Source organism: Branchiostoma belcheri, unplaced genomic scaffold (genome assembly GCF_001625305.1).
Source record: "Branchiostoma belcheri isolate BF01 breed outbred unplaced genomic scaffold, Haploidv18h27 scaffold11, whole genome shotgun sequence".
Lineage (NCBI taxonomy): Eukaryota > Metazoa > Chordata > Leptocardii > Amphioxiformes > Branchiostomatidae > Branchiostoma > Branchiostoma belcheri.
In genome coordinates this window covers 559,111-575,284 of record NW_017802491.1, presented here as the reverse complement: position 1 = coordinate 575,284, position 16,174 = coordinate 559,111, and the positions used below count along the sequence as shown (strand labels likewise).

At 42.9% G+C, this 16,174-nt stretch overlaps 2 protein-coding genes across 2 annotated transcripts in view; both read left to right on the top strand.

Moving 5' to 3' along the window:
• Positions 1 to 2,826, top strand: part of LOC109483874 — a 7,476-nt gene extending 4,650 nt beyond the window's left edge. Inside the window, exon 4 of the mRNA XM_019787019.1 lies at positions 2,504 to 2,826. Coding sequence (XP_019642578.1) covers positions 2,504 to 2,811 — 308 coding nt within the window. The 3' untranslated portion in view covers positions 2,812 to 2,826. The remainder of the gene's footprint in view (positions 1 to 2,503) is intronic.
• Positions 2,827 to 14,798: 11,972 nt separating this feature from the next.
• Positions 14,799 to 15,824, top strand: LOC109481817 (neuropeptides B/W receptor type 1-like). The gene is made up of 2 exons (XM_019784410.1): positions 14,799 to 14,855; positions 14,975 to 15,824. The coding sequence occupies exon 2, from the start codon at positions 15,528 to 15,530 to the stop codon at positions 15,822 to 15,824; it is 297 nt and encodes a 98-aa protein (XP_019639969.1). The 5' UTR covers positions 14,799 to 14,855; positions 14,975 to 15,527.
• The last annotated feature ends 350 nt before the right edge of the window (positions 15,825 to 16,174 follow it).

Here is a 16,174-nt window from a genome sequence, read left to right as displayed (position 1 = left end):
ATTAACACTATTTCTAAGAAAATATTGTGATCTAAGACACATTTTTCAACACGTTTCTCTCTCCCTCTTTTCTTCTCCGCGCGTGACGTTTATCTCTGCGCGCGACGTTTTATCTCTACGCGCCTTTTGACCCCATCGGCGCTCCGTATGCAGTCCTCGTCATGCAGACAGATGAACGACAAAGTGTGTGTGTGTGTGTGTGTGTGTGTGTGTGTGTGAGTGTGTGTGTGTGTGTGTGTGTGTGTGTGTGTGTGTGTGTGTGTGTGTGTGTGTGTGTGTGTGTGTGCGCGTGTGTGTGTGTGTGTGTGAGTATGTGTGAGTGTGCGTGTGTGAGTGTGCGTGAGTATGTGTGTGTGTGTGTGTGTGTGTGTGTGTGAGTGAGTGAATGAGTGAGTTAGGTAGAGAATTGATTGAATTGGTAGGCAAGTAAATGAAGAAGTGAACTCGAATCAGTTTGCCAGTTTTGAATCCTTAACCTTCCAAAGTATAAGTTTGATGTTGAATTTGTTCCGTTCCAGACGTGCAAGCCGCTGGGCAGGAGAGGTGAGAGATGTCACACCGCCACCAACAACATCCCCTACCCGTACGACGGTAAGGAAGGACCAGGGACGTGTCTGTGTGCCGCCTTGTAATGGTTCCGATACCACGAATGAGCATATTATGTACACGTTTCTCTCGTTTTTTTAACCCAAGCAATGTTGTTATTAAGCCACACTGATTTACGTTAATGGATAACATCCGCGCGTGCATTGATTTTCGCCTGCTAAAGGCCTGGGTGCCATCCTTTGTAGTCCATGATAGCTATCGACAGAAGGGAGCCGGCGGAGGACGGTACCCAGGCTAAGGACGCTCGGTGCACGGGTGCCGGCGAAAGTACAGCACCGCACATTCGCAATACCGGTTTTGCATATCAGTAGTTCAGTTATAGCATCATTTTTGGCGATTTTTTATTGGCCCTATCTCTCTAGTTTTTGGATCTTCAGAGGAAATTATCCATAAAATTAAGCCAGTGTGGCCTTGAGTGGGCAGTCAGCTGCGGCGGAATTAAGAGGAACTTACCATTGGCTTGGCCGAATCGTATTAAGGGTCTATAACGGTAGTCTTCTGGAGCTCTGATGAATTTATTATGACAATAATTGTCCCAGGTGCAGCCATGTGAATGTACGATTTGATCGACTCACACCGGGATGGACCACTTCTTTTATCGATAAGTGTGGTGGGTTCTTCAACGTGCTCGGCGTGTCTCTCATCAAACATGGGTCCTCCATTTAGCGTCCTATCTGAGGGCTAGCCCATTTTCACCTGCCTGACACAGGGCAAGCAAAACATGTTGCATAAGGGATCATAGATGTTTGATGAAGGATACGTGACCTCGATACAGCTCTGTAAACGATTTGCCGGCGATGCCGCCCGGTGAACGCACTCGTAAGGCCTCAGCAGGTGTGCAGGATTTGGGCGGCACAGGCGGGCGAAACGTGCATGAAAGCCAGCACGACATGTTCAATTTGTTCACGTCCTTTGCTGATAGATTAGTTAGGCCTCATATTCCCACTAGGATAAAATTGTCCGGATCGAGCCGAAAAGATTCTCTTCGAACTGGATTTGAGCCGGCTTCGAGCTGGATCATGCCTGATCGAAGCCTGATCAAAACGGATCAATTCGGCTCGATCCGGACAAGTTTACCCTAGTGGGAATAGGGCCTATATCATTGATTTGCCTCACTTACCGGCAACACAGGAAAGGTAAAATTGTCATTACTCAACCGCAAAGACCATGATTACTCATGAAAGCTTGGTTCCTACGGACCCTTGTTTTATTTCTTAATTTGGTCTATCAGTAAACTGGTAAAATAGGTTCAATACAGAAATCAGATAAGTGCGGATAAAAGTTATTTCAACATAAAGATAGTCAGAAACATTTATCTATATGGTTCATTGTATAATTCCCTTAGCCCCTGTTTGTTTGATATTTCCTAGAAATGTTCAATTAAGGAGTGCCTGTGACGTCTGTCAGCATTACGTAAAAGATTATCATAGTCCCACAAAGACGTCATGAGCGGTGAATTGTCAATGTACTTGAGACACGACGCACCGACTGACGCTCGTCGTGTTACACAACGGGTCCCTTCTCTACGCCCACCTTCCTCTAATCATTCGTTCTTACATGTACATACGCTACTTCTTACAGAACACTGTCAGACCTGTACAAGTGTCCACCTCTATTTAGGGATTACCTGACTCATGTGGACAATTTTGGGTGGTCCCTTTGATAATTTATATCATATAAATATTAAGATAATATTTTCCATCGACAGAAGCATTATATATCTTGTCTGTATTGACCACCTGTCTAAAAGTACTAGTATATAGAGTGACCTGCATGCTGCCCCTGCGACATAGTATATACATTAGCCACAGGATTGACTGTATATATTGACCAGGTTTTATCGGATGAAACTAATACGTTTAGAGTAACTGCCGTTCCAACATGGTCTCCCCTCCAGGCCAGCGGAAGTACTGGCGCTGCCCGTGCGAAAGATCCCTGTCCTGCATGGCGGTAGGAAACAGCCCAGTCGGCTTCTGCCGAGCTCCTCTCTCGGGGCAAGGCGCAACCTACGCCGGGAAGCATGGCCACTCCGTCACGGTGCCTTTGGAGGACGGCACGGAGCTGGTCAAGCTGGTGGAGACGAAACGAAAGAGCGGTTTATCTGGTAAAAACAGGGGCGTTCTTGTGGATAGGAAGGACTATACAGACTTACATGAGTATTTTGATGATCGTGCACCCACACACGATGCTGATTATATCGGTTAACATGTGTATTACATGTCGTGCGGCAATGTAGCATTACGAGAATTACATTGCAATGACTCTGTAGCACTCCATTGCAATGACTGCATATCACACTAGTTCCAAAGAATGTGTTGTTTACGAATAATACAGATTGATTGTTATTCAGATCATTAGGAACTGTACCAGCACATACTGTCTCTTGTCTAAACGGAATGTTGCCGTAACAAGTTTGTAAACAGTTTTTAAAAATCCCGCTGAGGTAATTCAAAGCTGTAGCGCAGATAGGTGACGCACGGTGGCGCTTTTGTTCGCTAAATGTGTATGAAGCCCAGCAAACGTCGTCACGAGCCGTAGACATCAGTGAGTTAAAGGGAACAAAGCCTAACGTAGTTTGTGTGCTTGATAGGCCTTCCTAATAAGGTTATAGCTATCGCTAAGACGATACCCGATAAACCTCTACAACTCCTCTGACTAGCTCGGCGGAGGGATATATATTTCTCAGCGGAAAAAATTCAGCGACGAGATATGCATTTCTCTACGGAATAACATCGAACAGAATACCACAGAATAAAATTTCCCTTACATATTACCGGAGTCATGTGTTTATTCACTACCCTGCTGGTTACCAAACCTATTTTAACTCCCGAGTCTTTTATCCTCTCCGCGAATTTGTCGGTAACAAACAAACAAGTCGGCAACACCCTTATAATACAATATACGGAAGACAACTCTGTTCTGTGCTGTAAGGATGAACGAAATCGCCAGGAGGCGTTTCTGCATAACAGAAGTACCAAATGAAAGTTATTGCCAAAAGCAGGGCCCGAGATCCAGGAGGCCTAAAAGCTCACTGGTATCGTCATTACGTATCAAACACCCATGATTACTAATGACGAAGAAGAAAGAATTTGATCTTTCACGTTCACTGGTCTTTTAAAATTCTTGTCATCTCACTAAAACAGTACAGAGAGGTCAATAACCTGTACAAATCTCGGGTTAGGCCATGTTGATTTGATTTTATGGATGACATCCGCGCGCGCATGAATTTTTGGCCGTTTCCAAAAAAAAAGTTTTCAACCATACTGTAAATCGTACAAAACAGTTGCAAAATGAGCAAAAGTATACCATAAGTTACAAAAAAATTAATAAAAACTATACCAATGTCGTAGAATGCCAAAATCAAACGAAAAAAGACGAAATTGTAAAGAAATGAATTTGAAGACTAGATTATTCGCCAAACCATATTCTGTGTCATTTTCTCAACCCTCATGACCACGTAGATTTCATAATGAAAAGAACTTTTTTTTTGCATAACTTTTTTTTTATTCGCACGCGCGCATCAGTTTTGGGGCTCCGGGAGGATGTCATCCATATAATCAAATCAACATGGCCTTACCGAAAACTTGAGCTGAAAACTACCAGGAATCTTTCATGACTACAGCACATTTGTCCGGAAGGGTAAGTCATAAGTCAGATTCATGCCATGTTGTGCGTTTTTGTTGCTTACATTTTCATCTATAGATCAATACGAGGCACGAAGAAATGACCAATGGATGACCCACGAGTTTTATTGCATATTTATCAAGAGAATTCAATAGCACCTCAACAAAATAGTTTCCGATTCCGTGCCTTTTGTATCTCAGCAGTTTCTGATAGACAGAAAAAAAACCTTACATATCAGCAATCCTCTCTTATAGCTATAGGCTTTGAGTTATTACTCCGTGATTCTTTCTCGGTTCACCTCACAATCTGTATACCGGTACGATATCTGCCAAGTCCTTCGGGAATGAGCATCCAAACGGCCCCCTTGGCACAATCCCAATTCAACACACAGGGAAAAAACGACGAGGAGCCGCAAAGCTCAGTGGACTCGTGCTGGCGCATGTTTCAATAATTTCATTAGGTCTGATTAGCGAGATGATTTCCTCACACAAGACATGAATCGTGTTCCGTCCACCTGTCGCTTTCTAGTCGGCACGCACGTACGTACGTCCCTGTCCGTCTGACGTCAGCAGTGGTGCCTGGCAGCCAGGAACACACCCGGCTAATCACCGCTGGCGATTCCGCTCTTCTCAAGTGGAATTGGGACAAACTCGTCAGCTAGTTCTTGGTCGTCAGTGGCGTAACGACAGAATGCTCGACTCGCAACCAAGAGGTCCCGGGTTCGAGTCCTGACATGCCACCGATCTTGTGCCATTAGGAACGGCACTTTACACGACTTTTCTAAAGTGAATGACTGGTTTATTATGTAAAACATTTACAACCATCAGGCTGAAGTAAGTACGTTATGTGAAAATGAGTACTGTCCTGTATTTGTGCTCTGCGTTGGTGGCGGCATAAATCAAGTCGAAACATGCGCATGTCACATGAAATTGCATCATGACCAAAGTCTATACTAAAAATTAACAAAACCCGTTTAAGAAGAACTACTTTGACTCAACATCTACGCCACTGTCTATTTCCGCATAAGGTAAACGTAACTGAAGGAATAGATCCGAAGTAAGGATATATCATGGCCCCTGTCGCCATATTCTGACCAACCGTTATCCTCCCATTTAGAGCTATCCTCTCCAAGAATTCTCATTTGAAAAACATCAGTAGGTCTATATGAGTGTATATCGCAACGTAGACTTGTAATTTGGATTTGTGAACAAACAAGTCGAATTTATTTCACAGCTGGAAAACATTTTTCCTTCCTGGAACACATCTGTGTACAGCCAGTATGTGTTTGTGTTTGTATCTACTTTGTAAATGTCCTTTGTTTGTTAGTTCACCTTATTGTTTAATTGCTTTTAAACCTGTGTACGTAATTCAGCGGTTTTGTACGCTGCCATGTACAAGGAGTGTTGCCAATAAACTATTATTATTTTTTCATAACTGGAACACATTTTTCACATCTGGAAGACATTTTTTCACACCTTGAACACATTTTTTGGACACATAGAAATGTGTTCCAGCTGTCAAAAAAATGTCTTCCAGGAGTGAAAAAAATGTCGAAAAAATGTCTTCTAGGTGTCAAAAAAATGTGTTCCAGGTGTCAAAAACTTGTCGAAAAAATGTCTTCCAGGTGTAAAAAAAATGTGCTCCAGGTGTCAAAAACTTGTCGAAAAAATGTCTTCCAGGTGTCAAAAAAATGTGCTCCAGGTGTCAAAAAATTGTCGAAAAAATGTCTTCCAGGTGTCAAAAAAATGTCGAAAAAATGTCTTCCATGTGTCGAAAAAATGTCGAAAAAATGTCTTTCAGGTGTCAAAAAAATGTCTTCCAGGTGTCAAAAAATGTCTTCCAGGTGTCAAAAAAATGTCGAAAAAATGTCTTCCAGGTGTCAAAAAAATGTGTTCCATGTGTCGAAAAAATGTCGAAAAAATGTCTTCCAGGTGTCAAAAAAATGTGTTCCATGTGTCGAAAAATGTCTTCCAGGTGTCAAAAAAATGTGTTCCATGTGTCGAAAAAATGTCGAAAAATGTCTTCCAGGTGTCAAAAAAATGTCTTCCAGGTGTCAAAAAATTGTCGAAAAAATGTCTTCCAGGTGTCAAAAAAATGTGTCCCGGGTGTGAAAAAATGTGTTCCAGGAGTGAAAAAAATATCGAAAAAATGTCTTCCAGGTGTAAAAAAAATGTTCCAGGTGTTCTGGAAGACATTTTTTCGACATTTTTTTCACTCCTGGAACACTTTTTTTTCACACCTTGAAGACATTTTTTGATTATGGCATTCTACGACATTGGTATCGTTTTCCAATGTTTTTTTCTTAAACGGCCGAAAATTCATGCGCGCGCGGATGTCATCAATATAATCAAATCAACATGGCCTTATCACAGGGCCAGGAACTAGGGCAATCGGGACGTACACGTATACACGTGTAGTAGATAACATTTGTACATACAATTCATGCCCTATCGGGCTAAGTACAGGTGAACATGCAGATGAAAAGATACATACAATGTTTGTAGTACAAACAGGACTACTGATACTAATCTTTGTTTATGACAAAGTAGACTTCATTTTCTACCTTATTCAAGCTACAAAATTGACATTCTTTGCTCCAGAGGTGTGTGGTTGGGCCTTCCTATCTCTATGCTGAGTTTATGGCAGCTGTAATGACATGTGCTAAAAGAGTAGGTTAAAATGCACCCCACTCAGGGTACTGTCAGGTTAACACCTGTAGGGATGCATGCAGGGGAAGCTTGGGATAAAGTACGTGTTGTTCTACTCGTTACTGGCATTACTAACAGGCCGAAGAGATTGTCTTGGATTCTAATCAAACCTTAGCTTGTCATGGCGGGGTTCACAATATATCACACTTTTGACCCTGTCGAGGAGAGAAGTCACTGGCGATGGTCCAACTCACTTACTACACGGTGCGCTGTCACCATCTGTGACCATGATCTGCGACCGAGCCCTTTCAGAAACTACTGCAACACTTAGCCCGGGATTTAGCTGTCAGGCATGTGTGCTATGCGCAATACATTTATATGTGACAATGCTATGTGACAAGTAATTGAATAAAAGGTATTTACGGGGAACCCTCTTAATAAACCCCTATGTTTCTGGGCTTTTCCTGCACATTTTTTGTACATATTTAAGTACATATTGATGTGTTTTAAGTGCAAACTGTCGTCAATAAACAACAAAAAATCAATAGCTTAATATAGTGAAAAGTCTTTTATCTTCTGTGCAAAAATTTCAGCTTGACCATATACACAAAAGTGTTTGTGTTACAAAAGGAAGAGCAGACCAGTGCAGTTTATGCATGAGGGCCCTGGTATATTTAGCTGGAGTCATTCTTGTGACAGTCGTGCATATATATATTATACGAAATTCAGTCTAATTAGCTCGTTAAGCCTTCTTAGATCCTTGTCAGTGGCCTGCTTGAACATATTAAGCCGCATTAAAATCCTCCGACGGGCTGCTACGAATGTGACCTCATCACCAGTTGTCTTGTGATCTTTAAACCCATTTCAGAAACATTGGCAGTGTTAGTGGGATCGTGATGGTACATCTTCCAGCCACTTCATTACGTCTAATTAGTGAAATAGCTTCTCGGCTTAGAAGACGAGAAAGCGGCTTTCTCCAATTTAGCCTTGTGTCAATTAACCATGTTAAAAGCAGGTTTTCTTTCAGTACACGACGCCTCATCCCCACCTACGGTATCCGGCAAAGTGCTAAAATAACCCGTCCAACAGTCTACTCATCACAGAGAGGCACAGCAAATCCGGAACCTGAGACAAAAATAGCAAAAAACATCCCGTTACTGATGATTTGTTATGATTTGTTGTCGGCAACGGAACGAGTGGGCGCTTGTTAACAAGTCTGTCGTGGGAAGCTGCCCCCTTCCTTCCTTTTCCAGCATTTCGTGACCACACATGGCGACGGCACACTCAAGTTATATCAACTTATTTTATGACGCCACCAACACAGAGTACAAATACAGGACAAGACAATACTCATTTTTAATTGAGTTAAGTGAAGAAAGCCGTGTAAATAAAGTGCCTTTCCCAAGGGCACAAGATCGGTGGCATGTCTAGACTCGAACCCGGGACCTCTTGGTTCCGAGTCGAGCACTCTGCCGCTACGCCACACGACCCCCTCCCCCTTCCTGCCGTGGGTGATTGTACAGCGACCTAAACTTGATTTGTGTGATATTTGATTTCATAAATAAAGTGAAAGTGATCTCCAACCAGTTTTAGCTCAATGAAGAGCTAATCTTCCACTGGTCATGACAGAGAAGACAGACGCTATGTATTTTGTATTGACAGTATTTACATATTTACATGTTCATTGTACCTGGGAAATTCCCCTAGCTCTTTTCGACAAGCACCATGAAAAGTGGACCACGATTTAATGCGACCCTTTCCAGTAGCGTGCATGACGGGTGAGCGACAACAGCCGGGATTCGAACTCCCAACCTCCCAACCTCTTAGTCCAGAGGCGGGTCGCTAACCACTGGACTACGCACGCTACGGAGTATGATGTAATATGTAAAAGTGTGGGATAAAAAGAAAACAAAACACACGAAGAGGTTGAAAACACGGACTCCAGAAATTCTGCCGCATGTGCAGACCACGTGTGGTCCCCCTTAGCGCGTCACCAGCCGTCAGACGTGTTTGATAGGAAAACAGTGAGAAATAGACACCGAGCCAGGGAGGACTGAAAGGTTGTGTTGAAGTACGTGGTGTAATGCACTCCACCAGCATTACCAGCGCACTGCACACTTTCGGTCACGTTTTCAGAGTCCGTGAAGTTCGTACTTAAAACTGTGCCATCTCCTCTTCAACTGCCTGCCTTAGTGCCTCGGCCAAGATATGGTCCGTTGCTTCCGTTAGGTTCCTCCATATTGCACTGTCCTAGACTCTTCTACCTTTAAAGTCAGTCCCTTGTCTGGTCTAGATCTTTCCAACGGTTGGGAGGACTTCCCCAGGGTTGGTCTTCAGCCAACAAGAAGGTAAAAATATTTATATCATATTCCTAAATGCTTGAATACGTCCTAGATTGGATATTTGCTACACTAAGATGGAGACAAAAGATTTACTGTATGCGCTTAGCCGATGTACAAGTAGGGTAGAAGTATTAATTTTGAAACGTCATACTCAACGGCAAACTATATGCAACTTTGCTAGGTGTCATGATGTACGTGTATTGATGATCCATGGTTGTTATGAATGAAGAGTGAATATTCTATATATAGTCTCACAGAAAAGTCTTGGAAGCGAGGATCATATAGTCTTGAATAATACCATATTGTATTGCGTTATATTACCAATATTCATATTAATTTTATTGATATATCAACGTTGTCAGAAGATGGATTGTAGATCATCTATTTCCAGCAGAACACACTAACCACACCTGTCGTCGTAACCATTGCTCGTTCCACTCAACAGAGAAAAGTCTTTTCTTGAAGAAAAGTATAGTTGACAAGAAAAATGATTGACAAGAACAGGAAACATACCACCTACTGGCTCAGACTACCTAATAACTATTGGGATGTTTCTCACTACATGTAAATCTCATATGATATAGTATTCTTCTCGCCACGGCTGTATCAAGAATGTCAGACATAGTTACGTACATGCTGGTTCAATGTACCCGGGGCATGTCAATGCTCGGTAAGTGGATTGTACCACTTAACGGACCATCTCGTACTAGAGACCGTAATGTCTCCGTGTAACCCTGCTCTTAGTGATAAGTATGATGGGCTTTAAGAGGGTTCGATATGTGTGACTATCATCACGTACAGGACCTGCTGCTTATAACCACTTTCCATTACCCGCAGACATTCAACTAGCAACCAATACTTGACAGATTGATCAACAGATTCGGTAAAAAAGAATTAGAATTGTCGCCATTTCTGTCGCTTTGCTGTTGGAACTTTCGTCACCAGTCAGTCTGACTGGCACCACCGCCTCCCTCCTGTCAGCTCCAAGGCCACGCCTCTTCATAGACACTACACGGGGGTATTGAAACACTAGAGAGCACTTAACGGAAAATGTTAATGTATTGTGTAGTAACTTAGCGTAGGCTTACAGCGACGTTGCACATGCTTATATTGATATTGACCAAGTAAGGGGAGGTAAAGGGGCGATTTATATAATTATTGATTATGCACTTGGCGAAACTCGTGAAAACGATCGGTTCTGCCGTTTACAACAAAGGCGTCGGAGCGCGGCGGTACGGCCAGCCGTGACATTAGTGTGTGCGTACCGCCGGTAATACATCAATAAGTCGTCCACTCCAAAGACGGCTTAGATGTGAGATAGCGATCGATTTCACGTCTGTAGCTCTCTTCAGTCTGAGTGTCTTTGGAGATCAATCCCGTGTCCGGGCCTTTGACCGGCTCCTTCAGGCACAACTCAGAAATTAATGACGGCAGCCGGGACGTTCCGGTCCTGATGAACTGCCTGGAGCGCACCGGTACATGACAGAGTAACGGGGATCAATGAGTAACTTTCTAGCCTTGATGAAATGAAGCGGCACTAAATGTATTTCATCTACATTTCCTTAAAATCGAAAGATCAAAAGTCTTCCTTGCATAGACTTCCTCAAGACATAGCCTCGACTACTGTCTCAATCTTTTTGGCCAAACTTTTCTTTTATTCGCACGCTCGCGTCAGTTTTGGGGTTCCCAGAGGATATTATCCATTTAATCTAATCAACATGGCCTTATAACAAAACTAGCGTGTTTTGTTCTTCTTTTTTAACTTGGAGGTCCAGAGGGGGAAAACTTTTACTGCTGATTCCTGGTAACGTATATGACGTTTCCGACAAGCTTAAGATATTACCATTGTCAATGCCATTATTAGTTTTAGCTTTTGAATTATTACAAAGAAATCCCAGGAAGGATTTAGTGAATATGACTAGTTCCAGTTCAGTTCAGTTTAGATTCATTGGAATCAACATACACGTCACATATACAGTATTGTATGATAACATGAAATCTGTTAATTCTACCATTAAAATCGTACTTACATGATAAAGGGATCATGTCTAGCAAATTACACAAAAATGACAGTACATATTTAAAACATATTTAAAGGCAGCTGGCACATATATCATTAAAAGCAATAAGATAAAATCAAGCCTCTTCTGTTACGTGATATCAATACAGATTAGCTCAATATAGGAGTTTGATGATGATGAATGGGTTATTGAGACAAGGACATTATAATGTTCTTGTTGAGATGAAAATATATTGCAACCCCAGGCTAAGTCATCATTAAAGTAATCGTAAAGTTTAGCAGTCAGGTAGAACATCAAAAAGAATGATATCTGTAAACAAAAGAAATATTATTGCGGTGTACAAGCCAAAATTGTGTTATTTACATCTGACCATCGTTGAGCAATCTGGCAAAATACCGTATAGTATCTTGTACGTTTAAATCTACAAACAGTTGTGATTTAATCTTTTAACGTATTTGTACTATAGACTGTTATTTTTAAACTCGAGGGCGAATAGCTTTTGTATAAAATTATGTATTTTGCATGTGTATGAAAGCTAATGAAGTCTCCAAGTATTGGGCCCCATTCCCAATAGGATAAAATTGTCCGGATCGGGCCGGCTTCAAGCCGGATCGAGCTGGTTCGAAGCCGGATCAAAGCGAATCAATTCGGCTCGATCCGGACAATTCAACCCTAGTGGTGATTCTCTGGATCTGTTCTACATTTCTATGCTGATCCACGTAGCATTGAAGCACATCAAGGTGACAGCTAGCCTGAGAGGCGCTCTCTCCTCTCTACCCGTCAGCGTCATTCATTACTCCTGGCCAGGTTCATCCCAGCCTCAATCAATCTATTTCTCTAAGGTGACATGAGGACGCCCGACTCTACCCTTAATCGTTGGTCTATTCACATTCCCCGCATGTAGGGGCCGCCGAAATGGTGACTTCCGACATTAATTGCTTCCCTGTACCTGACACGATAAAGACAATATTGCGACTAAATCTCACACATGAGAGAAGTCAGTATCCGTATCTGCGATGCAATTGACACGCACCAGGGGAATCCGTGTCTGTCAGCGCAGTACATACAGTTACACTGCGGCGGCCTGTGCGTCACCTCAGATGACTTCTTCAGCTAAATCCCAGTCAAACTACATGTTCTATCTAATACCATCTCAGAAAAGAACAAGGCATAGCCATGCCTTCAAGTACCGGAATTATCAACCAATAAGGATTGAGGTGTTCAAAAACTCATATTCTGTCCTAGAACTATCGCAGAGTGGAACTCGCTATCACCAATTACAGTGGGGGCATTATCATTAGATAGCTTTAAACAATGTTTAGAGTTAGATGTTCAAGGGTGTAACACGTCGTTCGGTGTGATGTAGCCAGCTGCCGCCGCGCCGCGTGCCTGCGAAGCTGGTGTGTTACGCCGAATGGTGGTTATACCGGCTATACTGATACGGAAGCTGGTGTGTTACGCCGAAGGGTGGTTATATATACCGGCTACACCGATGCAGATACAGATATAGATACAGAAACTTAGTTCAACATCATGTCTCAGAGACAGCTCTCAGTAGGCTCCCCCCCCCCCCAAAAAAGCCTCCAGACATGCGCGAAAAAACCTCCCTTACCTTAAACCATTCTAATACCAGAAGCCATTCATGCAAGCTGATGCCGCGTTGCAATCAGAAAACAAATCATAGCCCAACACGATTCCATTCCTTTCTTTCATCCTGCTGTGTTTGTTTCTGCACTTGTTGCCGAGGAGAGCAAACACATCTGTCCCTGTAACCCCGGGTACGGACTAAGAATAGACTCCTCTGTATGTGGAGTCTTAAGCTTTGGATGTTGTTTGGAGCTCCGGGAATGGATGGCGACTGCTGAAGTCTAAGGAAATAAGGCCATGTTGATGTGATGATATGGATGACATCCACGCGCGCATCAATTTTCGTCCGTTCCCCAAAAAAGGTTTCAATCATACTGTACAAAACAGTTGGAGAAGGAGTAGATATACCGTAAGTTGCAAAAAAAATTGTAAAACGATACCAATGTCGTAGAATGCCAAAATCAAACGAAACAAAATGTAAAGAAATGAATTTGAAAATGACCTCCAAAGTCTAACCATGATTACCATAGTCAACGACATTATACAAGTCCTTGCCATATAGCATAGTTTAACAACGTTTTTCAATAACCTTCAAGATACATGTATAACGATGTTTCAATAACATTCAAGGTGTAGCAATGACCTCCAATCTCAACGATATCTTAATTATCATCAAGTATAACAATGATATTTGAAAGACCCCCCAAGGCCTAACAACTACATGTATACTTCAATTATCTCAGAGATTTTCTGATTACCTTTCAATGATTCCAAAGGTATTCAAATGATCTTCGGCGATCTCAATGGCCGGTGACATTTGGTGGGCGGATTGGTCTATTATTTACGAGAAGGTTTTCGGCATCTCAAATCATAGTGGAAAGACCGAGCCACGATTCCCATTTTAAGTGGGTTGAACGAAAATGAACACATTGGAATATTGACGACAGCCATAATGAAATACAAACACTTTTGCGCTGGCAATCTAACGAAAAATTACCCCCATTAGCCCACGAAGTTAATACAGTCAGTCTGTGTGTCTTGTACTGTCAGCGACGTGGATAAATGTCAGTATTGGTGAGATAAGGTTAGAGACTCAGGTGTTCCTGCTAAATCAATATTGTGTCTGTGTATTACCCTCTTCCTAACGATCGTATGCCCACATCGAACGCTGGAAATAGCGGAGAGAATCAGCTAGCACCAGAGGATAAGTGGGTACTAAGAGTAGAGTAGAGTAGAGTACAGTACAGTACAGTAGAGTTTCTTCGGCTAGGTAGGAGCTTTGGTTCCAGTTTAGGTCGCTCTTTGCTTTCCGTGCACTACTGACATCTCAGGCATCTGGGGATGGGCTGTAGGGCATCTGGGGATGGGTTATAGTACTGTATGTACTGTATGTTAAACTAACTGATGTAGGGATGCATCATTCGTAGCTTTGGAACAATGACTGAGGTGGAATGCTGAGATGGAATTCTGATGCAGGGATACATCTTACATGTCTTTGCCGAGAGGCATGCTTGACTTTGAGAAGCCTGGATATTTGATGGCCGTTTCATAGCATTGGACGATACTTGAGATGCTGTGGTAAAGATGACGATAAAGTGTAGCTGTGGAGTAGATGTAGCAGGGTTTATGTATTCAACACAAGGCACAACTGGCAACCATAACAGAGATCTATACACTGACATATTTTTCAGCATATACACCATACTTCACTATACTCGAGTGTTTCATGTACATTTTCTTTACTGAATAGAGATCTACCACGGAGGCTCGGGGTGACTATCTGATGTAGCTGAAGGCGTGTTATCACCGTCCTATCATCACCCTTGTCTCATCATCACTGACGCTCAGACCGGACATGGGGTTATATAAGGAAAGCCGTGATTGGCTCCATCTCGCTTAGGAGAATCAAGAACCACAGGTGCTCCTTTCAAACGGTGCGCAATCTTGGTATTCAGCTCACATCTGTCAGACTAAAAGATATACCTGCAAGACTTCTTGAAAAGCGGAGGCTTAGCCGAACAGGCAAGGTAAGTCCGCTGCAGTGTGGTATCACAATGATGGGAGTACTATTAATCCTTGCGTAGGATTTTCATCAGTTCAACATATGTTGAAACATGTTTTCATTTTACTCTCTTATTCTATCCAGTCATCTGGAATACTGTACAACGTTATCTCGGAGACTCAACCGATCCAGCCTCTGAACAACGTGCGGTAGTCACTATAAAACTGCCGTCAGTCTAACTCCTCAACATATGCAGAACACATAAACTAAGGACATTATTTATCTGTCAAACTGTAAAGCCCTATAGCTTCTGGCCTGAACACTGATGCAACAAGGCGTACCGAGAAACAGAAACAGTAGACACGAATCGTACTGTCTGGCAAGTCGTGACAAGAGGAGTGAGGGACCAGCATAGCATGCACCTGGTCTAAAAAAGGAGCTACGTAGCTGTTCTGCTTAGCAGGCCATAATTTGTAGAAAGGGACTGTACACTTTATTAGGCAGCCAAGAACTGACAGAAGCAGAACCGTGCTTCCAGGCGAGACCAGCAACTGGTCTGAACATTTCGTAAGCCAGACATATCCAGAACAGAAACAGCAGCTGAGGACCGAGCTGCCTGTGTAGTCATAACAAAGGCGCAGTACTTGACGTAAGTACCTAGACACTAGACGTATCCAAACCAGGACCAGACAGAGCGATGGCTGTCGGTAACATGTCCCTGCTGAACGTCACGGCGGCCCAGACGCCCCTCCCCATCCACGGCGCGCCGCTGGTCAGCCCGTCCCTGCCCTTCATCCTGCCCGTGGTGTTCTCGGTGGTGTACGTGGTGGGGCTGGTCGGGAACGTCACCGTGCTGCTGTGTGTGGGCCGGCGGGGCGTCAGGAGCAGCATGTGCGTGTACGTGCTCAGCCTAGCCACGGCAGACACCGTCTACCTGCTCGGGGGACCCTTCTTCCTCGCATCGTTCCTGGTACAGCCCAGATGGGTGAGTTAACGTTATCTTATCTTGTCTCACATTATAATCAATAGATAACATTCTTTTTCCGTTGACAAGTCTCATATGACAAGTCTCTGTTACCTATGATGGGTGAGTTAACGCTATCTTATCTTGTCTTACATTCGTAACATTTAATAGGTAACATTCCTTCTCCTATGACAAGTCTTTTCTCTGTTACCTATGATGGGTGAGTTATCCTATCTTATCTCGTCTCACATTCGTAACATTCAATAGGTAGCATTCCTTATCTTATGACAAGTCTTTTCTCTTTTGCCTATGATGGGTGAGTTATCTTGTCTTATCTTGTCTAGCAGTAAATATATTCGATAGGTATCATTCTTTCTCCT